The 25,708-nt window shown below is 45.8% G+C and overlaps 1 protein-coding gene across 5 annotated transcripts in view; it reads right to left on the bottom strand.

The window, feature by feature from the left end:
• Positions 1-3,508: 3,508 nt before the first annotated feature.
• Rab27a (RAB27A, member RAS oncogene family) overlaps positions 3,509-25,708 on the bottom strand; it is a 53,895-nt gene continuing 31,695 nt past the window's right edge. For 4 of the 5 annotated variants that reach the window (XM_063266033.1, XM_039082004.2, XM_063266034.1 and 1 more), the window contains exons 3-6: positions 20,235-20,320; positions 18,083-18,186; positions 13,875-13,998; positions 3,509-5,660 (exon numbers count right to left, since the gene is read on the bottom strand). In XM_063266033.1, the coding sequence (XP_063122103.1) occupies positions 5,462-5,660; positions 13,875-13,998; positions 18,083-18,186; positions 20,235-20,320 (513 nt within the window). In that variant the 3' untranslated portion in view covers positions 3,509-5,461. 5 annotated transcript variants of the gene reach the window in all.

Here is a 25,708-nt window from a genome sequence, read left to right as displayed (position 1 = left end):
ATGTGTCAGCTTCCTAGATGCTGGGGTTTCATGCATGTACACCATGCCTGGCTAACAGTTGTGAACAAACGCTTTTCCTTTTTGCTCTCTTTTGAAACAGAGACCCACTGTTGGTATTTGGAGATGCACACAAAGGCAACCCATAGCAAACCAGTATCTGTTGCTTGGACACTAAAAAGAATTCCAGAATAGCAGGCAATGGTAGCACACACCTGTAATCCCAGCTCTCGGGAGACAGAGCCAGGTCCAACTGTGAGTACTAGGACAGCCAGGGGTACATAGAAAATGTCTTTTTAAAAAAGAATTGTAGGATTAGCCAGTTTCTGAGCAAGAGAATGTTGTTGTTGTTGTTGTTGTTGTTTAAGTTTTTTTTTTTAATTTTATTTATATGAGTACACAGACACACCAGAAGAGGGTATCAGATCTCGTTACAGATGGTTGTGAGCCACCATGTGGTTGCTGAGAATTGAACTCAGGAGTCAGTGCTCTTAACCACTGAGCCATCTCTCCAGCCTGAGAGAATGTTTTACTAAAGGTACTTTTTGGGGGTGGGGGGGGTGAGAGAATAAGGGAGTATAAGACAATGGTTTCTCTGTGTAGCCCTTACTGTTCTAGAACTCTGTAGACAAGGCTGGCTTTGAACTCAAAAGATTGGCCTGCCTCTGCTTCCTGAATGCTGGAATTAAAGGTGTGTGCCTGCCACACACCCCCAAGAAACCCCTAAACCCACCTTAACCCTAGCTTCTAAAGGCATTTTAATGTGGCCTTATGCATGAGGATTAGGAGATAAAGCACCCTGAAGAAAAAGTCATATCTTGCCATGTGGGCGTAGGCTTCTTAAGGATGGTCACTGCTCATAGTTTTGAGACAGGGTCTCACCAAGTAGTGCTGGCTTGCCTGGAACTCATAGAGATCTGTCAGCTAACCACTGCCTCCCATTGCTGGGATTAATGATTGTGCAGCCACCACGTCTAAAACAGGGCAATGGGATTTTGTTGTTGTTGTTGTTTTGTTGTTGTTTTTCTTTTGTTGTTGTTTTTTTTTTTACAATAGTCTACAGGATTTGGGTGAAATTACCATCCTATCACTAGGAGCTTCCTCAGGACACCTGACAAGGTAACTCTACTCCAGGAGAAGAGGTGGAGGAAGGTTATCTTCATTAACAAAGTTAAATTTTTGGTTCGTGTTTGTGTGTAGGATGATGTCAGACAGCTGCGGGCAGGTACAAGATAGAACAAGGCCTGTTATTGGACAGGAAGGAAGAATGGGTGGGAGAAAAGTTTGAGGGAAGAGGAGGAGACTGGAACCAGAACGTGGAAGAAGCCTTGGAGAGAACATGGAGGCGGATGTTAAGATTCCACTCAGTACCTTTACAGGTTGTTATGAATGGTTTTTTTTTTTTTGGTTCTTTTTTTCGGAGCTGGGGACCGAACCCAGGGCCTTGCGCTTCCTAGGTAAGCGCTCTACCACTGAGCTAAATCCCCAGCCCCTGTTATGAATGTTCTTAAGGGATGGATGTGCATGGGGCTTTGTATGTTTAGGTGGGAAATTATTATCTTATCAATTAGATCAGAGGTTATTGTGTTGTGTGTTCTCGCATGTAGTGATTTAAGTTTAAGAAAGTGTGGCAGCTAGAGACACTGGGCCACCACAGAGTTGGGATGTGTGTTTCTGGCATGGAAACCTGCCTTGGGAACTGGATGGGTAGAGAGATTGCTGCCAGGCTCAGAGAGAGGCCTTCAGCAGTGTGATAAGGGATGGAGTAAAGTAGGTGAGAGACTTTGCTGACTGAGATGAAAATATCTACCAGATATCTTAGGGCACTGCGGTGCTGGACCTAAAGCGGGTAAAAAGACAGCCTTTTTTATAATTTTATAGAAACATCTGTGCCCTTCCCCCCCAGAGGCTCTTCCCTATATAATCCAAACACTTTGTATACCTGCACCCTTTTTGTACCTTTGGCCTCCTGGCTGATGGCTCCCCTCTCTCTCCCTTCTCCTCCCCATCTCCCATGGTTCAGGGTCATGCTCATTTAGGACTCTCCCAGATGTGTTTGCCTCTGGCTATGCTCACCTACATATCTATAATGAATTTCCTCCACCATATCTAGGAGCAGTCATGCAGTTTCCTCGGTTTTTTTTGTCCATCCCCCATCCTTGATGAGTTCTCATCTGCAGATGTGTGGAATAAACACAGAAGGGTTGTGAGCTTGCACACTTAAGAGACCCCAGTTGCACCTCCACTTTACCCGTGCCCCCAACCTTCTTAGCTATGGCTCATACACTTTGACAAATCCTCTTCAATAGGGTTAGCAAACCAGGCACCAGATTCTCAACATGGGCCATTCTAGTGGACTGTGAAGATGGCTGCTCTTTTATAGGACATGGTTGGACAAAGTGGTATCTGAACAGTCTTGGAGAGAGCACCAGGTAGACCTATGGAAAGCTTGCGTCCAACGCAGACCCACACGTGCTAGATCAGAGCCAACTCAGGGACGCACATGCACCTGAGGAGGGCAGACAACGGCTTGAGCATGTAAGGTCTGTAGCCAAGCCTTCCCCAGTGCCCTAGCACCATCCCCTGTTCTGCTTTGGGTGCAGGCCTTAACCATTTTTGGTTTTGTTCCCACAGACTACCTAGTTCACCGATTCACAAAGGTGCTCGATAAATATTGGATAAAACCTTTTGAATTGGGTGCAGGAGAGATGGCTCAGCTAAAAGCACTGGCTGCTCTTCCAGAAGACCCATGTCCAACTCCCAGCAACTACATGGCAGCCGACAACTGTCTGTGATTCTAGTCCCAAAGAATCCAAGGTCCTTTTCTGGTCTCAAGGATATGCACACACAAGGGACACAGACACACATTCAGGCAAACATTCATACACATGTGTGGGATGATGTCATCATACAGGTGAGGCAGGTACAGGATAGAAGGAGGCCTGTCATTGGACAAGAAGGATGGGCGGGAGAAAAGTTTGAAGGAAGAGGAGGAGACAGAAACGGAAGGGAGGAGAGGCTGCAGAAGAGTCACCAGACAACTAAGATTCCACACTGTACCTTTACTGGTTGTTATAAATGTTCTTAAGGGATGGACGGTGCTGGGCTTTGTATGTTTAGGTGGGCAATTATATCTTATCAATTAGATCAAAGTTTATTGTGTTATGTGTTCTTTCATGTGCAGACTTAAGTGTAAGGGAGTATGGGATGGCTAGTCTGGGCCACCACGGAGTTGGAATGTGTGCTTCTGGCAAGATATCCAGCAGACATCTTGGGGCATTGTGGTGCCAGATTCTAGTGGGGGGTAAAAGGAAACCTTTTTTTTTTTAAATAATTTTACAACGACACACACAAAATAAAATAGACCAAAAATAAATAAATAAAACCCTATTCCAGCTATCTTCCTTGGTTAGTTTGATCAGGCTCCTCAACGAGCATCTCATGGACTCTGTGTTCCTGAATCCTGGTTCCTTTGGCATTACAATTCCTAGTTTGAAATATTCACTGAAACTTTATATACTGGACCTCTTTTATTATTTATTATTATGGTTTAATTGGCACAAAGTTCACTGAAGAGCGTTTGCTTTCATACAGATTTGTAAATAGAAAAATACAGTGACAATAAGTACAGTTATTTTATATCAAATTTAAATCATTTTCAAAGAGAATACAGTTTTGTTTGATTTCAACAATTCAAGGCCGCTCTCTCGCTGGGCAACTATCACATATCTTAACATCCGTGCCTGGTGCGGGGCCAACAGAAGGCGAATCCGACAATGGATCTCCTTCTAGAAACCTGCACTGTGCAAACATTGGCTTTGATTCTTGAAACAGAATTTCACTGTGTCACTGTCTGTCCTGAAACTCTATTGACCAGCCTGGCTTCAAACTCGCTGCCTGCCTCTGCCTCCCAACTGCGGGAGATTGAAGGAGTGCGCCACCAACACCTGGCATAGTAATACGTTTGTATTTACAAAGGAGACATTAATTAAGAAACGTGCCCTGACGTGCAGTACAGTCCACTGAAGTCTTAGAGCAACATTGGAAGGCACGACTGTGATGGGCCCCAAGTTTCCGGTCTTTAGGATTCAGATGCATAGGCCTCGGTGACAACTTTGGTGTTTCAAAGAGTCCCTTATTTCAGGGACAGAAAAAGCTTAGTAGCCATGGCTATTTTGTCTGGGGAGGGGGTCAAAGGACAATGGCAATAAATGATCGATGTTCCATTTTTAAAAATCTTCTGAGAGCCAGGTGTGATGACCACACCTTTTATCCCAACACTTAGGGGGCTGAAACAGGTGGATCTCTGTGAGTTTGAGGCCAGCCTGGTCTACAAAGGGACTTTCAGGCTGGCCAGAAACTACATAATAAGACCCTGTCCCCCCAAAAAAACAAAACAAAAACAACAACAACAAAAAAAGCCACTCGAAAACTACCATGCAAAGCACGTGGTTTCCTTTATACTGTCAAAAAACATAAGTGCCCAAATTCTCAGTGAAAGTTACAGGCTAAAAAACACCTCTCCTAAACTAGCATATAAATGTGACTGCTTAAAGACAGACATTGATCTCCCTCCAGATAGCAAATAAACAAGCTGTATAATTAACAAGAGCTTCCTTCAGTTACACAAATGGGGGAGAAAACAAACTGGGAAACCCCAACACCACCAAAGCTTGATGGAAAAGTCAAATTCGCAGTCTACAGACAAGTGAAAGCACAGCCTGAAGTGCCAGACCAGACATACGTACAAATGCACACACAGCAGATGCATCTTCAATGTTCAGATGTGGGCTGAACCACGGATAAACTCGAGGGTCTCCATGACCCCGCGGCTAAAAGCCAGACAATCTGACTAAACTTGATCCCTACTTCACCCACCCCCAAACTCACGGTGAGTCAATCCGGTCTACTCAGAGCCTATAGATATGGCCGCCATCTGTTTACGTTCATGTCAAAGGGAAGGCTAAGTTTAAGGTAATGCTGAAAGACATTGATCCATGGTACACACTTATTAGCATTCACGTGAGAGTGATATTCTACGGTATGGATTCTGAACTCTGGATTCTCTAGACCATGCTAGCTTTTCATTGCCCAAACATCTTAACGTCTTCAGTGAGACTCTAGGGCTGTGTTGAGGCAGTTGACTGTTAAGGCAGGCGACGGGACCATCAGCATTCTACATGACACGCAATCTTCCATGGCTGAAATCTTGGATCCCTGAATGACCCGCGGCCATGGGCTTTTTTTTTCTCTAAGACACTTTTGGCTCTGTGAAATAGTTCCCCCAATTCATGGACTAAATCATATGAAGTTGCAATGAGTTACAATTGGATGTTGAGTCAGTTCTACTGGGGATAAGGAGCAGCACTTGGCACGTGATGCTGGCTTGGTCTCTACAGAGGATTTGGCAGGCAGGGGCCAGGCGCTGCTGCCGCCACTGCCGCCACCATGCTCACTCGGTGTCTCAACAGCCGCATAACCCCTTCTCCTTCTCCTCACTGAGTTGATCTGTAGAAGTATGGCCATTGGACCGCACCACCCCCTCTGGAATCCAGGATTTGTCCACACACCGCTCCATCCGCTTCATGATCAGGTCCAGGAGCATCTCAATTGCTTGGCTTATGTTTGTCCCATTGGCAGCGCTGGTTTCAAAATAGGGGATTCTGGAAGAGAGAAACCACTGGGGTAACAGTGTGGAGAGAGACAGTGACCTTTGCCCTTCATAATTTTTGGGCCATTCACAATCTAGAGAATCTGAGGATAAATATACATGACCAGCAGTGTGACTTCAGTAGTGCCCAGAGAGGCGACAGACAGTGTTTCAGTTATAATTCAATGTATCAAATTACAAAGAAAAAATGACTCCTATTCCAGTGTGTGCCTCTCAAAACCGTTCCTTCATATTTCATTTTTCAAAATGATATCATTGGCCAGTACCTAAAGCAAATGCCTAATTAGGCTTAAAGGAATGACATCATCGCAATTGGCAATCAGTCTGCATGGGCTGGCGTTTGCACTAGGCAACCACCAATAGCTACCACAGAGAGCCAGTGTTTCCTTAAGGAAATACAGGGCCAGGTATAGTGTTGCACACCCACAATCCTAGTGTGGGAGGTAGAGGCAGGATTGTAAGTTTAAAGGCAGCCGCACAACACAACAAATTTGAGGAAAGCCTGGGCTATATTAGACCCTGTCTCAAAAAAAAAAAAAAAAAAAGAAAAGAAAAGAAAAAAGAAAGAAAGAAAGGTGCAAGAGGAGGGGAGAACGGGGGGGGGTGCTGGGGGGAGAGGGCTTTAATTACATGCCCTAACTTCTCTGGTGTTGGGAGTGTTAAGTTTCAACAACCCCCCCCACACACACACACAAGCATACCTGGCCTCTAGATCCTTCTAGCATCTCTCAGTCCCTTCCTGTGTGGCTGGCATACACCACCCTCTACCCTGAGCCCAAGGTCCGGTCTGCCCTTCCCCCAGCAGCTCTTCCTTAGATAATCCAGACATTTTTGGTTTCCCACCTCTCTGTCTCCTGGTACCTTCGGCCTCCTGCCTGCTATACTTGGTTCCTCTTGAAGGACACTAGTTCTTACTGAAGTGTAAGAGATATTAAGAAGCTTGGCCTGGTAGAAAGTAGGAAGGTTATGGGGGTCCTGTGGAGGACCCTAGGGGCTTTTGCTAGCCTTACAACCACCACCTCAGATCAAATTAGGCCAAGTACCAGCTTCTCACCTCGGGTCAAGGCTAGGCCAAGTTCCATTCTCCACCCACGGTTCTCAGGAGGAGCAGGGACATTCTTGAAAAACCACAGAATGTACTGACATAGTCACCTGAACCTCTGGTCCCAGATAGAGTTTGAATGCGTGTCATATGCTTGCTGGCCAATAGATTCAAAGGTCAATATGCTTAGTCAATAAGTTTAAACTGTAACCTTGCTGATGTAGTCTGTACCCCTAAAAAGTATAAAAACTGCTTGTTATAACCATTCAAGGTCGCCTTCTAGTCACTCGCCACAAGGGGCTGATTGAGGGTTTACCCCGACACGCTGGGGAAATAAACCTCTTGCGTTTGCATCGAACTCTATTCTTGTGTCTCACTTGGTGGGGGGTGTCTCCCAGCAGTTTAAGACTCACTTTGAGCCTCTCTCCCTCCCCTCCCCCCACATAGTTCAGGGTCATGACCACTCTGGACTCTCCCAGATGCCCCAACCTCTGCCCTCTCACATATCTATAATGAACTTTTTCCTCCACCATGCCTGGGAGCAGTCATGTTCTTTCCTTTTCTTTTCACTCAGGGAACACAAAGGTTCTTGCATCTATAGATCACTAGGAAACCAGGAACGTTAAGAACCCAGGAGCTTCTTTTCAAAGGAAAAGATGTACCACCTGTTTTCCACCCAGACAGTCAAAAGTGGATGCTGTTAAGGGCCTGATGACCTTTGCTCTCTGCAGAGCCAGAACTCATCCAACCCCTACCCCACTCCTTCAAAGACCTTTATTTTTAGTTTTGTTTCCCAGTCAATAGAATACAGGTACTTTATAGACCCTAGGACTTCTTCACTATCCATTTGATGGAGACATCCAGATCTTCCCCTAGGTCCTTAAGCTAGTACATGTAGCCTATCTCTAAACCTATCTTCCTGGAAGAAGTAACATATACTTTGAATTTGATACAGTTATGCTTCCCTGTGCACTGGAGATTGTATTATACCAGGAACTCCCCCCCACAAAAATGGTACTGCATTTAAATATGCTTACACACACACACCCAAAGGGGTCATTGTGCTAATAAATGGCACACTTGTGTTCTCCATTCCCATATATGTTCTCATACATCCTATAGACCCTGTTCAAGTAGGAAATGCCCTCTTGGATCCCCAGTGAGCAACACCCACAACCTTTTGTGTTTTGAGACACAATTTAACTAGGTAACTCAAATGGATCTTGGATTTTCCATGTAGTCCAGGCTAGCCTCAAACTCATAGTCCTCCTGCTTCAGACTATCCAGTATTCAGACTGCAGATGTGTACCACCACTCCCATCTTACTATGTTATTTTTAAAGATTTATTTATTTTATGTATGTGAGTACACTGTTGCTGAACCAGAAGAGGGCATCAGGTCCCATTACAGATGGTTGTGAGCCACCATGTGGTTCCTGGGAATTAAAACTCAGGACCTCTAGAAGAGCAGTCAGTGCTCTTAACCGCTGAGCCATCTCTCCAGCCCCCAGCTTACTATGTTATACTTTTGGTTTTTGTTTCTGTTACATGCACTTGGGAAGCTGGGGTTGGGGTATCGAAAGTGCCAGTCTGGACTGGACTACATAACTATTTAGCAAGACCTTGCTTCAAAACCAAAAGCAATGACAGACTAAGATTCTGGATTGGCCACATTAGTGAATTCCCAGACAGTCAGAAAGCACAAGTATTCTAGGTTGTAGAGCGAGTACGGTGCTCCCAACATAGCTCTGAAGCCTTCTCCTTTTTTTTTTTTTTTTTTTTTTTTGGTTCTTTTTTTCGGAGCTGGGGACCGAACCCAGGGCCTTGCGCTTCCTAGGCTAGCACTCTACCGCTGAGCTAAATCCCCAGCCCCTGAAGCCTTCTCCTTATCTGTGAAAAGGAGGAGCAGTAGGTATGAGGTCATGGTGGCTGACATCAACACAGGTACAACACTTAACACTGTCAGACTTGAGAGAGACTTTTCTCAGTAGCAGTATTCCTTGTGGATATGGTGGTGCACACCTGCAATCCCAGCACGCCAGAGGCACCATTTCTGCACATTGAGTAGCAGCTTCTTCTGTGTTTTGTTTCAAGACAGGGTTTCTCTGTATGGCCCTAGCTGTCCTGGAACTCACTCTGTAGACCTGGCTGGCCTCAAGAACTCAAGAGATCCTCCTGCTTCTGCCTCCCGAGTGCTGGGATTAAAGGCATGCCTTGTGCTTGTGTTTTCTTTTCCAAAAACGTATCTGAAAACAAGTTTAGGTTTCTAGACTTAAATTCAAAAGGATCAGTATTTTCTCCATAGAAAACTGACACTGCCCTTTCTGTCCACAAGATGGCGATAAAACAGCACTGCCAGGAAGAGCTCTTGCTCTTCATAGCGGTATGAAAAATGGTTGGTTGATATTTATATCCACCCACAAACGGCCACTTAACAGTTACTTGGAAGTTCCTGGAGACAAAAGAATATTTTGATGTGTTTTTTTTTCTTTTTCGTTTTTCTTTTTTTCGGAGCTGGGGACCAAACTCAGGGCCTTGCGCTTGCTAGGCAAGTGCTCTACCACTGAGCTAAATCCCCAACCCCCTTGATGTGGTTTTTTTTTATTTTTTCTTTTTTTTCGGAGCTGGGGACCGAACCCAGGGATGTGGTTTTTTTTAAAGATTTCTTTATTATATATAAGTACGTTGTAGCTGTCTTCAGACACACCAGGAAGAGGGCATCAGATCTCATTACAGATGGTTGTGAGCTACCACGGGGTTTCTGGGAATTGAACTCAGGACCTCTGGGAGAGCAGTCAGTGCTCTTAACCACTGAGCCATCTCTCCAGCCCTTGATGTGTCTTTAATAGGCTGGGAGGTGATGGCACACACCTTTTTATTGCCATCATTCAGGAGGCAGGGGCAGACAGATCTCTGTGAGTTTGTGAAGCCTAGTCTACAAAGGGAGTTCCGGGACAGATAGATTCATCACAATTTAAAAACAAAAAGCATTAACCATTGCTTAATAACTGTGTACAGTGTTGGGCTGGAGTGATGGCTCAGCAATTAAGAGCACTGACTGCTCTTCCAGAGGAAATGTTCAATCCCAGCAACCACAGGGTGGCTCACAGCCATCTATAATGAGATATGATGCCCTCTTCTGGTGGGTCTGAAGACAGCTACATTGTACTCAATACAAATAAAATAAATAAATCTTATAAAAATAAAAAAAAACCATCAAGTAAACAAAATGTTTTAAAACAGTTGGTTTCAAATCAATGCAAGGGACTGTCTGCTTTACACCTGTCCACCAGGTACCCACAGGGCATGACCCTCCACGGATGACCTCTATTATTTACTTATTGACAAAACTGGAAACTGAACACCGAGTTGCCAGAGATTAAGAGATGACTGAGAGGTTAAGGGTGCCTACTGTCCTTGCACAGGATCCATGTTCTGTTTCCAGCACCCATATCGGGCACTCACAACTGTCTGTAACTCCAGCTCCAGAGAGACATGATGCCTCTGATATCTGTGGTGCACACATAGACAACTACACCTAATTAAATACTTTTTAATCCAGTGCAGGAATGGTATATATATGATGTATCATATATATAAAATATATACTATAAATATATGCACTCACTATATATATTATAATATATATATGCACACACATATATTCATATGTTCACTAGCACTTGCCTGGCATGTGCAAGGCCTTGAGGTCAGCCCCCAGCACTGCAGAAGTTGTTAGAAAGACAATGAGAGTTTTATCAATGTGTCTAGATGTTTGGCTTACACGTGGATCCAGAACTCAAGCGAGTCTTGCTGGATGTTGAGTGCTCCCAGGAAAGGGCTGTGTGATGACCACTTGAACCTGGAGGACTGTGGCAAAGGAAATCTGGATTCTCTACTGAGTTACAGAGGCTTCCAGGAATCAATCTTGTGCGTTTGGTTATAGCTTACTCATACTGTTTCAAGAAGTATGCACAATATCACGTTAATTTCTTACTTTTTAAAGTTTATTATTTTTATGTGTGTGAGAGTTTTGCCTGCATGTATATAGTTGTCCCATGTGTGTGCCTTTTGTCAGAAGAGGGCATATTGGAGCCCCTGGATCTGGAGTTAGGGACAGTTGTAAGCTGCCGAATAGGTGCTGGGAATTGAACCCCGATCCCTTGCTCCTATACATGGAGCCATTACTCCAGCCCCCATTAATTCCTTCCCCAACACAAGCGAGGATGTCAAGTTTACAAGGGATCAAACGCTCAGAGATCAAATTCCGACCATGTTCCCTAGTTCAGAGTTAGCACAGAGCACTGCCAAGTTCAGGCCTCTGAAACCCAAAACGGCATCTGTGCTGACGTATCTATCACCGACATAGTGAATAAAGATTTTCAACTGGGCTTTCAGTGCAGAAACTTCAAGTACCTTCCCTCATCGGCAACCAGCGGGGGGGCCGAGTCCTCCTCTCAGATCTGTGGCCGATTATGTGCACAGCACACAAGTACATTCAGTTGTCCTTTAACCCCATTCACAGTTTTCTTGGCTTTCTCCATTCAGAATAAAAGAAGGCAAAGGGACTTATTACCAGCTCCGGTTAGCTTCTGTGACTAAAGGAGCATGGACGGCTTCCATTCCTGTCCTCTCTTCTCCTGGCATTTCCTTTATCCTCATCAATAAAACCTCTTCTCATTAGCACTCAACTCAGCCCATCTTTGTGACCTCTTCCATGACAAGGGTGTGCTGGACACAGGGAAGACGGTCCCTGCAGGGCTCAGACCTTGATACAACAGGAAGCAACACCAGACTCTCTGGTGCTGGGCAGACTACAGAATCCCGAGACCCAACATGCAGTAATAAAGAAAGATCGGATGAAGGCCCAGAGTGGCCAGGTTGTTCCTTCCACTCACTCTCCAGGTGCTTGAGACATCCTTGTGGAAAGACTTCTCTCACTGACCTGCTTTTACATTCACTTCCCAAAAGCAGGGCAATAACTATGGCCCCTATTGCCTCATGGCTGACTTCCTCCTTTCTCCTTGCAAAACAACATCCCTTTCAGCACTTCAGCCTGACTTGTAGTGTTTGGCCCCTCTGTTTCCTTTCCACACTTTGAGAGCCTCTCAAACGGGATGGGCCATACCAGAACTGCTTGGGGTCTAGGTCTGCCGGCCACTAGCTCAGAATCTCCCAAGTGGGTCAGTCATGACTGCTGCATTGGAAATTCATATGGGAAGCTGTTAAAGGCACCGGGTGCCCCTGTACCCTGGCTGAGCATTTCTCATTTTCTGCTCTCGGTGGGCCACAGGAAAGGCGCGGGGGAAGTGAGGCATTACCCTTTAAAGATTTCTCACACGTCTGCTCTGACATGCTGACTCATCTTGGCACAGCCTAGCAACCAGACTTGCACCTGTCCCACCGCCCTCGCCTCTCTTAGCACTCAAGACTGCTAAGCCAGGTGTGTGATTAACCCTAAGATAAGGTCCTGGCTCATGCAGGATGCCCACACCACTAAGGTCAGAGGCAACGGCCGTGGGCAGTGTCAGGACACGGATGTAAATCCTACTTGCCCCTCATTACCAATACCCAACTCCACAGTTTGCAGTCAGCTTCCTTTCCTGACAGCCCATCCTGTGAACCCCAAGATTTAGCATCGGACACACAGAGAGATCTTTGGAGACTACGTAACTACCGTGGCATAAAGTCAGATCTCTGCAATAGATGAGTGCCCTCGCACAGGCTTGCGTGTTCATATATACACCTGTGCATGTGTTAGTGGAGGCAGAGGTTAACCGTGAGTGGCAACAATCCACCTTGGTTTTATTTTGATAGGTTTCTCACTGGCCCGGAATTTACCAACTAGTGACCTGCTTCTGCCTCCTTGCTCTGAGATTAAATGAGAGCTAACACACTCAACTTGTTTTTGTTTTGTTTTGTAAGATAGGGTCTTGCTATGTAGACCAGGCTGGCCTCAGACTCAAAACGATCAACCTGCCTCAGCCTCCTGAGTACTGGGATTAAAGGCGTGTGCCACTGCTAAGCTTTAAACAGGGGTTCTAGAGTTGGGGGCGGGAGGATGGGCATCAAACTCAGTCCTCAAGCTTGCATGTTAAGCACTCTGCCAACTGTGCCGTAATGTCCCCAGGCCAGGATGTCTTCATATACAAGCGTCTAACTGAAACTTAACTGCTAACACTCCACATGACCAAGCCACAGAGTCCAGGCCCATACTCTAGCCACTGTACAAAGCTCCCACGTATTTCTAAGAGCTCGAGATGGAAGTAAAGTGAAGCGACCATCACTGTCACCTACCCCTTTCACGTGCAAGCCCTGTGGTCCCTCCATGGACCCACTTCTAAAGCTTGAAGAAAAAGACAGCATTTTCTGGCCCTCCCCTCAAACCCAGCTTAAAGCAAGGGGGCAGCTTCACTTCCTCCTGGCAAAGTCAGTGCCTGCTCTGTGATACCCAAAAAGGTCACCTCAATAGCCGGAACTCTGCAACGGTAAAGTGGTTTTGAAATTTCCTTGCCAAACACAGAGGATTTCCTTATTCTATGAGTTTTTTGTTAGCCAGGTGGTGGCAACACACACCTTTTAATTCTAACCCAGGAGAGGTGGAGGAAGAAAGATCTGTGAGTTCAAGGCCAGCCTGGTCTACAGAGCAAGTTCCAGGACAGCCAGGGCTATATGGTGAAGCCTTGTCTGGAAAAACAAAACCAAACCAGTCTTCTGTTTGTATATTGGACAGAAGGCCCTACAGTCAGTTCATCTGCATTCAAGGATGTATTCCTACAAATTCCAAGGAGCTTCAAGAGAGGACAGAGTCAGCAGAGGACACCACTATCCCCCATGTTTGTTCTATAACTCCTGCTGTGATGCTCCTGTGAAATCTGAGGGGTCTGACACCTCTCAGAAGGCTGAGCGCTTTCTCTCTCTTTTTTTTTTTTAATTTTTATTTATATGAGTACACTATAGCTGTTTTCAGACACACCAGAAGAGGGCATCAGATCCCATTACAGATGGTTGTGAGCCACCATGTGGTTGCTGGGAATTGAACTCAGGACCTCTGGAAGAGCAGCCAGTGCTCTTAACCACTGGTCCTTCTCTCCAGCCAATCTCTTTTCAGATGCTTGCTTGCTAATGTTTCCCTTTCCTCTGGACCCCACCATAGGATACTCACCCATACTTCTCTGCGAGTTCCCTGGCTTCCTCCTCTTTCACAGCCCTCTGGTCTTCTAGGTCACTCTTATTTCCGCAGAGCACTATATCTGGGTTTTCGCAGTACGCGTGCATCTGTAGCTGGCCTAAGGCATGGGAAAGACCATAAGTCATAACATAAGCACGTGACCAACAGAAAATCCATGCAGAGGTGCTTCTGCAAACCTCAAGTGAGTATACAGAGGTAGAGAGCTGATAGGATACTTTCCCTCTGCCTTGCAGAACCATAGATTACATTCCTAAAGCTGGCCACCAAGGTCTAGTCCCCTGTTTGGCTACTTCCTCCTCCTGAGGCTGACACACAGAGGTCCAGCTATCAAAGTATTGAAGTCCAGGATTCAAAAGCTCCTTTTGACTCACCTAATTAACATGTACAATCAGAAGACACCAACTCATCCTAACACAGGGTTCCCCCGCTTCCCTTTTAGAAACTGCCATTTGCCTATGGCCACATCTGCCTCTACTTTATCCAGAGGCAGTGCTTTGTCCTCTGAAGCAAATATCCCCTGCCCTTCTCCCTTACCCCATTTCTCCCCTCTCCCTTGTTCCTTTTCATCCCTCTGGGACTAATCAACCTCCTTTGTTCTGAGAACTAGTCTTGGTGTATCCTGTGCTGACTCTGGTTCTTTCATTTTCCTAGGCTTTTCCTATTTTTTTTTATCATCCTAAGGCAGGATCAGTCTATTTGAAACAATTAAGAAGCTGGGTGTGCCAGGCCCAGATCCAGGGCTTTGAGTTAGCCCACCCCAAAATCTACCTTTCATGAACTGCTTGAGCTCATGAAAGGGCTGGTTCTGCTGATCCAAAGCTGCAGGATCTCCCTGACGGAGGACAACATCAGGATATCTGAGAGGAGTCCCACTGGGGATCCAGTATTGATAGTTTAGCAGAAGCCAGAGGCCTCCAGCCAGACCAATGACTCATTGCAATGAACATTTGCATATCAGAAGAGGGCATCAGATCCCATTACAGATGGTTGTGAGTCACCATGTGGTTGCTGGGAATTGAACTCAGGACCTCTGGAAGAGCAGTCAGTGCTCTTAACCACTGAGCCGTCCCTCCAGCTCTGATGAGATGTTTTCTATGCTTTGTTTTGCTTTTTTAATTTCTTATGTTGGGGAGGTTGCAAGGGCAGAGGACAGATATGTGAAGGGAAGGGGAGATGAGTGGGATTGGGGTATATGAGGTGAAACTCACAAAGAATCAACAAAAAGTTAAAAAAGAGGAAGAGGAAGGAGGAGGAGGAGGAAGAAGAATGAGGAGGAGGAGGAGAAAGAGAAGGAGGAGGAGGAAGAAGGAGGAAAAGGAGGAGGAGGAGGAGGAGGAGGAGGAGGAGGAGGAGGAGGAGGAGAAGAAGAAGAAGAAGAAGAAGAAGAAGAAGAAGAAGAAGAAGAAGAAGAAGAAGAAGAAGAAGAAGAAGAAGAAGAAGAAGAAGAAGAAGAAGAAGAAGAAGCAGCAGGGGTGTGGTGGTGCATGCCTATATCTCAGTACTCGAGAAGCTCTGAGTTCAGAGATAGCCTGGACTTCAGAGTAAGACCTTGTCTTATACAAACAAACACAAACTGTGGTTTGATGATGAAACAAGACATAGAATAAAGAGTAAATGAGTGTCACCAAGACCAGGGGAAACAGGGCACCACAATTTATATTCTGTAACCTTTGGAAACATTCACCTATAACCCTCTAGCTAGTCTGAACTAAAAAGCAAAAGTGACTAGCGAGATGGCTCAGTGGGCAAGAGCACATACTCCTCCAGAGGACCCGTTTTCTGTTCCCACCATTCACCTAAGTGACTCGCCCCCAGCAGCTACCCTGGCCTCACAGGGCCCCTGTGCTCACATGCACATACCCACACAGACACAAGATTTTAAAAACATAAAAAAGAAACCTCTTCTAAAAGGAACCAAAAAGAGCTCCAGGGTACTAAATAGTCCCAAATTCTAGAGAAGGGACATAAAACCCAACTTCTTTTCCCTCACATGGCAGAAACTGTCTGAAGTTTTGCAATCAGTGGTCTCAGAGCACATGACTTCGTGTGTGCTTTGTCCCTATCAGCCAGGAGTGTTGACACTTCAGTTCCTCCTCACAAAGGCAGGTCATACATATCTTATCAAGAGAAGGTGAAGGAGGAGGAAGTCTCCCCAAGCCTTAAATAACACAGGCCTGAATTTCAGGATATTGTTCTTTGCTTTTAGGAGACAACTTGGGTCACAAGACCTGCCCAGGCAAGATCTAACTGTGCCCATTTCCTGTACAAGCCAGACCTCCTCTAACCTACGTTTTTAATGTGCAGATCCTACACTCTTTAATGCCCAGTCACAAGTTCCTTCAAGATCTGCTCCATCCTCTTCTCTACGGGTCCCTTCTGTGCCCTCCGAGCACCTCCAAAGTCCACTGTCATGCTTACAAACATCTCCTAGTGTTGGAAACTTGATGGTTGCTGGCTGTGTGCTCTCCTCATCCATCCCCGCCCTCGTCCTGAGGGGCAAGTTATGTGACCACCTTAGCATCCTGATCTACAAATGAACACGATAGTACTTACTTCCCAGAGTCAAGGTGAAGATTCACTGATTCGGTGACTCTCTGGGTAAGGGGTATGGGCTAGCAGCCTCAGCTACCCCTGAGAACTTATCAGAAGTGCAAATTCTAGGTTTTATCCAACAGCTACTGACCAGGAACCGCTCCCCCAGGAGACTCAGATGCATATGAGCAATCAGTTAATAAGCCAAAGAACGTTTAAGACTCTGTAAGAATTAGTAACAGTTCATAGTGTCTATGTTGGTGAGTTTAAGAGATGTTATTGTTTGTTCTCTCTCTGTGTCTCTGTCTCTGTCTCTCTCTGTCTCTCTCTCTCTCTGTCTCTCTCTCTCTGTCTCTCTCTCTCTGTCTCTCTCTCTCTGTCTCTCTGTCTCTCTTTTTCTCTCTGTCTCTCTCTGTCTCTCTGTCTCTCTCTCTCTCTCTCTCTCTCTCTCTCTCTCTCTAATGGTTTACATATGCTTGGCCCACGGAGTGGCACTATTAGAAGGTGTGGCCTTGTTGCAGGAAGTGTGTCACTGGGGTGGGCTTGAAGACCTTCCTCCTTGCTGCTTGAGGATGCTCAGACTGTTCCTGGCTTCCTTCAGGTGAAGATGTAGAACTCAGCTCCTACTGCACCATACCTGCCTGGATGCTGCAATGCTGCCATGTTCCTGCCTTGATGATAATGGACTGAACCTCTGAACCTGTAAGCCAGCCCCAATTAAATGTTGTCCTTTATAAAACTTACATTGGTCATGGTGTCTGTTCACAGCAATAAAACCCTAACTAAGACTCTCTCTCTGTGTGTCTCTGGTGTCTCTGTCTGTCTGTCTCTGTGTGTGTGTGTGTCTCTGTCTCTGTCTCTGTCTCTGTCTCTGTCTCTCTCTCTCTCTGGAGAGGGAGAGATGTCCAGACAACATTTCTGTATTTCCCTGGGTGTCCTGGAGCTCCCTCTATAGACCAGGCTGGCCTCAAACTCAGAGAACCATCCACCTGCCTCAGCCTCCCAAGTGCTGGGAGTAAAGGTGTGTACCATACCTGAATGGTATCGTTATTCTCATCTCTAAACTTGGGCATGAAAATTACAAAGTAATTGGTGATTAATCGATCAGTTATCTGAAATTTTTTTCTAAAGAAGAATGTACCTAGACACCTAAACAACTGTACCCCAAGATGAGGCGCAGTGAGGCTCAGATATGTGTTCAAACAATAAAATAAAACAACAGTCTTCAGCAAGAGGGAGATAGTCTGGCTAAGATTATCATGGAAAACTTCATGGAAGCTCTTTCTCTACAGGTTTTAAAAAAAATTAACCTGGCCGGGTGGTAGTGAGACAGGAAGTCAGCTAGATGACTTCCTAATCATGTGGGCCAAAGGACTCAGCTCTCTGTTCAGGCTCCAGCACTGGGCTGGCTCACCCATGGGCTCTTCTCATCCCCTCCTGAGAGGATGAGAAAGGATCCCCAGCAGAGAGAAGGTAGCTCCAGGGAGCAAAGGATGTCAGTGATCTGAGGCCCTAAGCTGAAGGGTTTATTCTTAGCAGCCTTGGCACTGAGCTGTTTCTAGCAGAACACACATCACATGGACATGCCACAACATGGCAGTGCAGAACAAGTCCCAGGAGCAGGGCAGGGCTGGGGAAAGCACACGTACTTATCCAGTTTCGGACATTGAGGAAACTTTGCTCGTTTGTCAGGTCGAACAGAAGCAGGAAACCCATAGCGTCCCTGAAGAATGCCGTGGTCAGGCTACGAAACCTAGGGCACAAAAACAGACAGCTGGTCACTAATGAATGAAGTATAAATAAATAAAAGGGAAAGGAAAGGACATCACTCCTCCAAGTGTGGTGGAGGAGGACGTTTGTTATGGATGTGTGGGAGAGCATAGCCAGCAGCAGATATATCTGACAGAGCCCAAGAGTGGTCATGACCCTGAACGATGTGGGGAGAGGGGGAGTTGGAGGGAGAGAGCGACCAAGTACAACAGCTGGGTGGCCAAAGGTGCAGAAGGAGGAGCTAAAGAGGAGTGGGTAACCAAGGTGTCAGGATTGTACAGGAAGAGCTTCTGAGAGAAGGGCAGCCCAGCTCCTGGGCTGGAGAGTTCAGGGTAGAGGGTGAGGTATGCCAGCCATACCTTGTAATAGGCAGGGACTAAGGGACTCTGGGAGAACCTGAAGGCCGGGTCCCCCTTGATATGTTAAATAGGCTGCTTGTCTCTGGTTTGAAACTTAACAACTCTTGAGTTGTAAAGCCGCCATGACACCCTCAGTTTCCTACAAAGATGCATCAGCACGAAGTTCTCTCAAACAAGTGTTTACCACACCCCAAAATTCACCAGGGAACAGAATGTGTTATGGAAGACTGAGCTAGCTGTACAGGAGATCTTGATCTCAGCCAGGAAATCCTTGGACAACTCTGAGTTCACTGAGCCAAAACCAACAGTGTCAGGCATGTGTCTTCTCCTTCTACAAGTCAGTAGGTCTCACTTCCGGCTCTGTGTCTCTCTGACAACCATTTCATTACCCCTAAGGTGGGAGCAGTGTTGGGCCAACCTTTCCTGGTAGTCTACCTCCACAGGCTTTACCTGTGGTCCCTTCTCTTCTCTCTTTCCTTCTCACTTTGCCTAAACGTCCAGTCTGAAACTGGCAGGCAGGCTCCACTTCTGAGGAAATGCCAAACAGCAACCAGCTAGTCAGAAATAGGTTTTCCTCAATTACTGTGTCCAATGCTCTTACAAAAAGTCTTTACTGTTCACAGATACGTTCCAAAATAGCTATGGGTGGCATGATCTAAACTCTGCCCTCCAGGTAATTTGGGAGGGAGGAAGGAGAATCGTTAAGGGGAGATGTGAAATGAGAATGGTCACAACATGGGAATGATTGGAACTGAGTAAGGGACACAGGTTCAGTTAAATCTCCTCTTTGATTTTATATATACCTGGAGATTTCTATGGTTTTTCTCTTTTTTTTTTATTTTCTTGGGTTTTTTTTTTTTTCTCATTAAAAGAAGGCTGGGAGATAGTTTGGTGGTTAAAGTGCTTCCCATACAAGCCAAGAACAGAGCTTGGATTCCCGGAACTCACATGACTATCAGGTAGGCATAGCAGACCACCTATAACAATGGCACCCAGGAGGCTGAGACTGGATCCTCAGAACAAGCTACAGAACTGGACCAGCTATGTGTGTGAGCACTGGGCTGGGGTGAGCTGGACTGGCTGTGTGTGTGAACACTGGGCTGGGGTGAGAGACCCCGGTTCAATGAGTAAGGTGGAGAGCACTAATATCAACTTTCAGCCCCCACATCACACATGTGCATGCATACCCACAGGAGAACACACACACACACACACACACACACACACCCTTCCAGGAGACTGTGAGAGACATCAGAGGCTGTGGCTAACTGAAAGCAACCTTGCACCAGAATGTCATGTGATTTATTTTAGTCAAGTAACCTCTGACCAGATTACTTTATCCCAACCAGATGTTCCACCAGGCCTCAGCAACAGATAAGAACAAAGCAAGCAGCCTTGGGACTCCCTTACAGGTGGAACAGACAGCCGAAGTCAATGGGGAGAAGCCTAAAGCCTGAAACAGGAGAAAGAAGGATGAGTCCCAAGTACAAAGTGTTAATTTTAAGAAGAGTTACATCTCCTTTGACCTTGGAGAAAATACGCCTGTCACCATCACCTCAGGCTGCCAACACCCTGGTCTGGCGGCTCATCTTACCAGGTGCAGAGGAGCCAGCTGGCTGCCTCTGCCTGCCCAGGTCAGTGAGGGTAGACTGAGGAGACTGAGGAGACATACCTCTCCTGCCCCGCCGTGTCCCATAACTGCAGGTGAATTCTCTGGCCTCGGCCTACAGTTCCATCTGGTCCATTCGCTCTGTACACCTAAAACAGCAAAGCAAAGATAAACCTAGGGAGATTCCGGGGCCAGTGGGCCCTTCTTGGCTTTCTATTCATCACAAAACCCCAAAGCATTTAGACTTCTCAAGAAAATTGAGTCCCTGATACGACCAGCTTTAGACTGGTGCAATGACCACACGTAGTACCTCCTACTAAGCCCTAGCTGGGGGTGTAGTTCAGTTACAGTCTTGCCAAGCAGCCACGAAGCTCCAGGTTCTATCCCCAGCACCGGAGAAGCAGGCATGGTGGCGTGTGCCTGCAATTCCAGCACGTGGGAGGTGGGACACAGAAGATAAAGAGGTCACTCTCAGCTATATATCAAACAATTTGAGGCCAGTCAAGAATAATGTATGGTGGGGGCAGAGAGAGAGAGGAAGAGAGGAGAGGAGGGGAGAGAAGAGAAGAGAGAGAGAGAAGAAAGAAAAGAGGAAAGAAGAGGGAGGAGAGAGAAGAGAGAGAAAAAAGGAAGGGGGAGAGAACGGGAAGAGAAAGGAGAGAACAAAGAGAGGAGAGAAAAGAGAGAGGAGAGAGCAAAGAGAACAGAAAGAGAGAGAGGAGAGAGAGAGGAGAGAGAAAAGAGGAGAAAAGAGGAGAAAAGAGTAGAGAGAGAAGAGAGAGGAAAGAGAAGAGAGAAAAGAGGGAGAGAAGAGAGAAAAGAGAGAGGGAGGGAGGGAGGGAGGGAGGACGGAAGGAAGGAAGGAAGGAAGGAAGGAAGGAAGGAAGGAAGGAAGGGGGAGAGGAAGCTGAGGATTGAGGCTGGAGGTGAGCCTCAGTAGTTCAGTGGGGCAGCACTGCCTTATTATATGCGAGGCTCCAGATCTGACCCACACGGCACCACATACCACACGGCAAAACAAACAGCAAATGTGCCACCATGGCAGCTGAGAGAACCTCAGCCAGCAGCCACTGCAGAGCAGTGTTGGAGACTTGTCCAAACCTTCCAAGAGCGCTCTGTCCCAGGCTTGTCCTAACCCAGAGCTTGTTCATGGGAAAGTCCCAGACCTGGCGACTCTGTCAACAGCAGTCCCTATAGTGACTTAACAGACACAGCTGGCTTCCAGGGGCAGCTAATAAATGTCTCATCTCTAGCATTGTCCCCCCAAAATAAACTTAAAAACAAAAGGGCCTGGTAGTGGTGGTATCTGCCTTTAATCCCAGCACTTGGAGACAGAGGTAGGTGAATCTCTGTGAGTTGTAGGCCAGCCTGGTCTACAGAGTGAGCTCCAGGACAACCAGGGATACACAGAGAAACCCTGTCTTGAAAAAACAAACAAACAGGGGCTGGAGAGATGGTTCAGTGGTTAAGAGCACTGACTGCTCTTCCAGAGGTCCTGAGTTCAATTCCCAGCAACCACATGGTGGCTCACAACCATCTGTAATAAGATCTGATGCCCTCTTCTGGTGTGTCTGAAGACAGCTACAGTATACTCATATAAAATAAATAAATAAATCTTAAAAAAAGAAAAACAAACAAAAAATCCAATCATTAATAAGATTTGCTGTATAGAGAAAATATTTCCTTCACATGCAAATATTGCTAATAATGTTAAAACAGCAAGGAACCATGCTTAAGGCCTCAGCATATATGACCCCTGAGGTTAGCCTCACTCCTTCCCATGATAAACCCATAGCTTCTGGAGAACTTCACAAACAAGATGATGGACTTTTTCATGGTCAAAACTTAAGTCTTAAGTTCCTTGTGACCTCATAGAGTAAGGATTCCTTCAACCATTGTGGCCTGTGGTTTTGTATATCAGCCTGTAATCCTGACCAGTGTACCTTGGGAACTACCCACTGGTTTCTTACTAAGAGGAAAAATAGGAGTTTTTTTTTTCCAAAAGCTCTTGAAACAGTGTGACTTCAGAAGCCACCAGTCATGTATGGCCACTTACTGTTAAGACTCTAAAGAGTGGTTCCTTCTACCTGTGTCTCTAAGTCCTTTTCCTCAGCATGAATCTTTTCTCCTTCCTAGCGCCCATGCCTACATCTATGTCCAAACCTTTTCATAATAAACTCTGTCTTTGTTTCCTAAAAATAAAATAATGAAAATGATGAAATCTATGCCACAGGAAAACTGAATAGTTATAGAAGTATCATCATAACTAAAAAAGAAGCAGTGAAAATCTCCATCAGCACTGGACAGATACATTTGACATGTTGTGGAGAGCTTTTGGGGCCGCTTGGCAGGAATTGACGTTGGGCCAGGACAGGGAAGTTAGCTCAGGCAGGAATCTGATTTTGGGCTAGAACAAAGAAGTAATCGTCAGGCAAGAATACAACTTTGGGCTAGGACAGGGAGGTAGGCTCAGGTATCTTGGTCATCCTGATAAGTCCTTAGGAACAGTGATCATGGGACTTTGTTTATTACCTTGCTTGTCCCCTTGACTATTTGTGTTTATTGTCTTGTTTGTTCCTTAACCTAGAACTGACCTTATTACTTTCATGCAATTAAAATAGTATAAAAGCAGATTGGGAAAAAATAAATTTGCCTCAGCCTCAGAACTGGCTGGGGTCATGGTCCAGTGTTGTCTAATTGTCTTTTTCTTTCTTTCTTTTAATTTACATTTTAAATGTTATCCCCTTTCCTGGTTTCTCCTCCAGAAACCCACTATCCCCCCTCCCCCTGCTTCTATGAGGGTGCTCCCTCACCCACCCACCCATCCATACTCTCCCACCTCCCTGCCCTGACATTCCCTTACACTGGGGCATTGAGTCTTGACAGGACCAAGGGCCTCTCCTCCCACTGATGCCCAACAAGGTCATCCTCTGCTACATATGCAGCTGGAGCCATAGGTCCATCCCTATGTACTCTTAGGTGGTAGTTTAGTCCTGGGTAGCTCTGGGGGTATCTGGTTGGTTGTTATTGTTGTTCTTATAGGGTTGCAAACCCCTTCAGCTCCTTCAGTCCTTTAACTTCATTGGGGACCCCATTCTCAGTTCAATGGTTCGCTGTGAGCCTCTGTATTTGTCAGGTTCTGGTAGAGTCTCTCAGGAGAGAGTTATATCAGGTTCCTGTAAGCATGCACTTCTTGGCTTTCCGCAATATTGTCTGGGTTTGTTGTCTGTATATGGGATGGATCCCCATGTGGGGCAGTCTCTGGATGGCCTTTCCTTCAGTCTCTGCTCCACTCTTTGACTCCATATTTCCTCCTGTGATGTCTTTTTCTTTTTAATAGTCACTCCTGCCCTGGAGAACCTGTTGACTTACTAAGGTGGCTTGGTCAGTATATTAGCACAGTGGAATATTATTCTGCTATAAATTGATGCATGCAAGGGTTAGAGAGAAGGCTCAGTGCTTAAGAACACTCTGCCTCTTTTTGGAAAGGACCTGAGTTCAGTTCCCAACCCCCACAACAGGCAGTTCATGTTGTAACTGTAGCTCCAGCTCCAGGGGATCCAAGGCCTTCTCCTGGCCTCTGAGGTACCCGACCACCCCATTCTCACATAAATGTGATAAAAATAAAATAAATATTTAAAATTGATTCTGCCTGACACTTGCTACAATATAGATGAACCTTCAGACATGCTAAGTCTAAGACAGGCACAAAAGGCCTTGTATACAACAGATACAGGTAGGCAACTCTAGGGATTTCACAGTAGTTGGAAGGAGGAAGGATAAGCAATGGTGTTATTGGGATTTCTTTTTGTGATGATAAAAATGTTTATGTGGGCTGGAGAGGTGGCTCAGCAGTTAAGAGCACTGACTGCTCTTCCAGAGGTCCTGAGTTCAAATCCCAGCAATCACATGGTGGCTCACAACCATGTGTAATGAGATCTGACACCCTCTTCTGGTGTGTGTGAGGACAGCTATAGTGTACTTATATATATTAAATAAATAAATCTTTAAAAAAATGTTTATGCTGGGCATGGCAGTGAAGATCTTTAGTTCCAACACTTAAGATCTCTGTAAGTTCAAGACTACCCTGGTCTACACAGCCAAGTTCCAGGCCAGCCAGAGCTACATGGTAAGACCTTGTCTCAAAAGAAAAAACATTTCTAAAACTAAACAGTTGTTGGTGGCACATGCTTATAACCCCAGGGCTCGGGAGGTGAGTCAGGGGATCAGTTCAAAGTAGCCTACGCTGGATGAGGCCTTGTTTCCAAAACTAGACGAGTCAAGCTGGAGGGTGCCTCAGTGGTTAAGAGCATTGGCTGCTCCTGTAGAGGACCTGGGTTCGGTTCCCAGTACCCGTATGTTGGCTCACAACCCTTTATTACTCCAGGTCCAAAGAATGTGATACCTTCTTCTGGCCTCTGTAAGTTCCAAGCACGTATGTATGTGGTACACATATATATCATACGTGCATGCAGGCAAATACTTATACACATAAAACAAAAATAAGTTAACCTGAAACCTAAATAAATCAACAATTAAGTATGCAAGCAGTTAGCTGTGATGGTGACATCACATGAATAGGCTGCCAAGGATATGCCAGAAAAAAAAAATCTGCTCAATTCTACACTTTAAATGGATGGGTTTAACTTGTTGACAATTACATGTCAACAAATTTGCTTCAGACCAAAGGGAAGAGCTGGAGTTACCCCTCCATGGCAAAACACCCAGCCTGCACAAGGCCCTGACTTCAACCCTTAGAACTCCGTGCATACAAGAAGCTGGGTCACCAGGTGAGAGGTAACTAGCAAAAACAATCACATGCACACAGTCAGCCCTAGTGTGTGACACCAAGGCTTACAAACGCTTCCACAATCACTGTGGGTTGACGTTACTGCAACTTCATTGTTCAGAATCATGCCAAGAGAAGGTCTGCACATTGGCCAGAGAGCAGGAAAGAGAAGGGGAGGGAGGGAGAGACAGAGACTCAGACAGACAGAAGCTAGGAAGTCTACATGGGGCCAGTGACTCACATCTGTCATCCTAGACTTAACTACACAGCACACAGTATAATGCTGGTGGCTCTGTGTGGTTGAACCCCGAGACAGAAAACTGACTATGTAATGACTATCAGTTATGTGACCATGAGCATCTCTTAGGGCACTCAGTCTTTCTTAGTGAGTGTAAGTGTCTGTCAGATTCTCTGGTTTCTGGGTAATGGCAGAGTCTGAGGCAGGAGGAACAAGAGTTCAAGGTTAGCCCGGGCTATACAGAAAGACCGTAAAGTGATAAAATAAGGTTGGTAGTAGAAAGGGCCTATTGTGGGTTAGAGGGACTGACTTGTAATATCTTAGGAGCTTGCCTGACTGAATACATGTGCTGAAGGCTCTGTGGCTTCAGCCTTACTTGACCTACCAGGAGCACCACTCTTTTTTTTTTTTTTAATTTATTTATTTTTATATGAGTACACTGTAGCTGTCTTCAGACACACCAGAAGAGGGCACTGGATCCCATTACAGATGGTTGTGAGCCACCATGTG

This window comes from Rattus norvegicus, chromosome 8 (assembly GCF_036323735.1).
Source record: "Rattus norvegicus strain BN/NHsdMcwi chromosome 8, GRCr8, whole genome shotgun sequence".
In the NCBI taxonomy this organism is placed as follows: domain Eukaryota; kingdom Metazoa; phylum Chordata; class Mammalia; order Rodentia; family Muridae; genus Rattus; species Rattus norvegicus.
The sequence above is the reverse complement of the archived record's forward strand: the minus strand, read 5'-3'. Positions and strand labels throughout refer to the sequence as shown.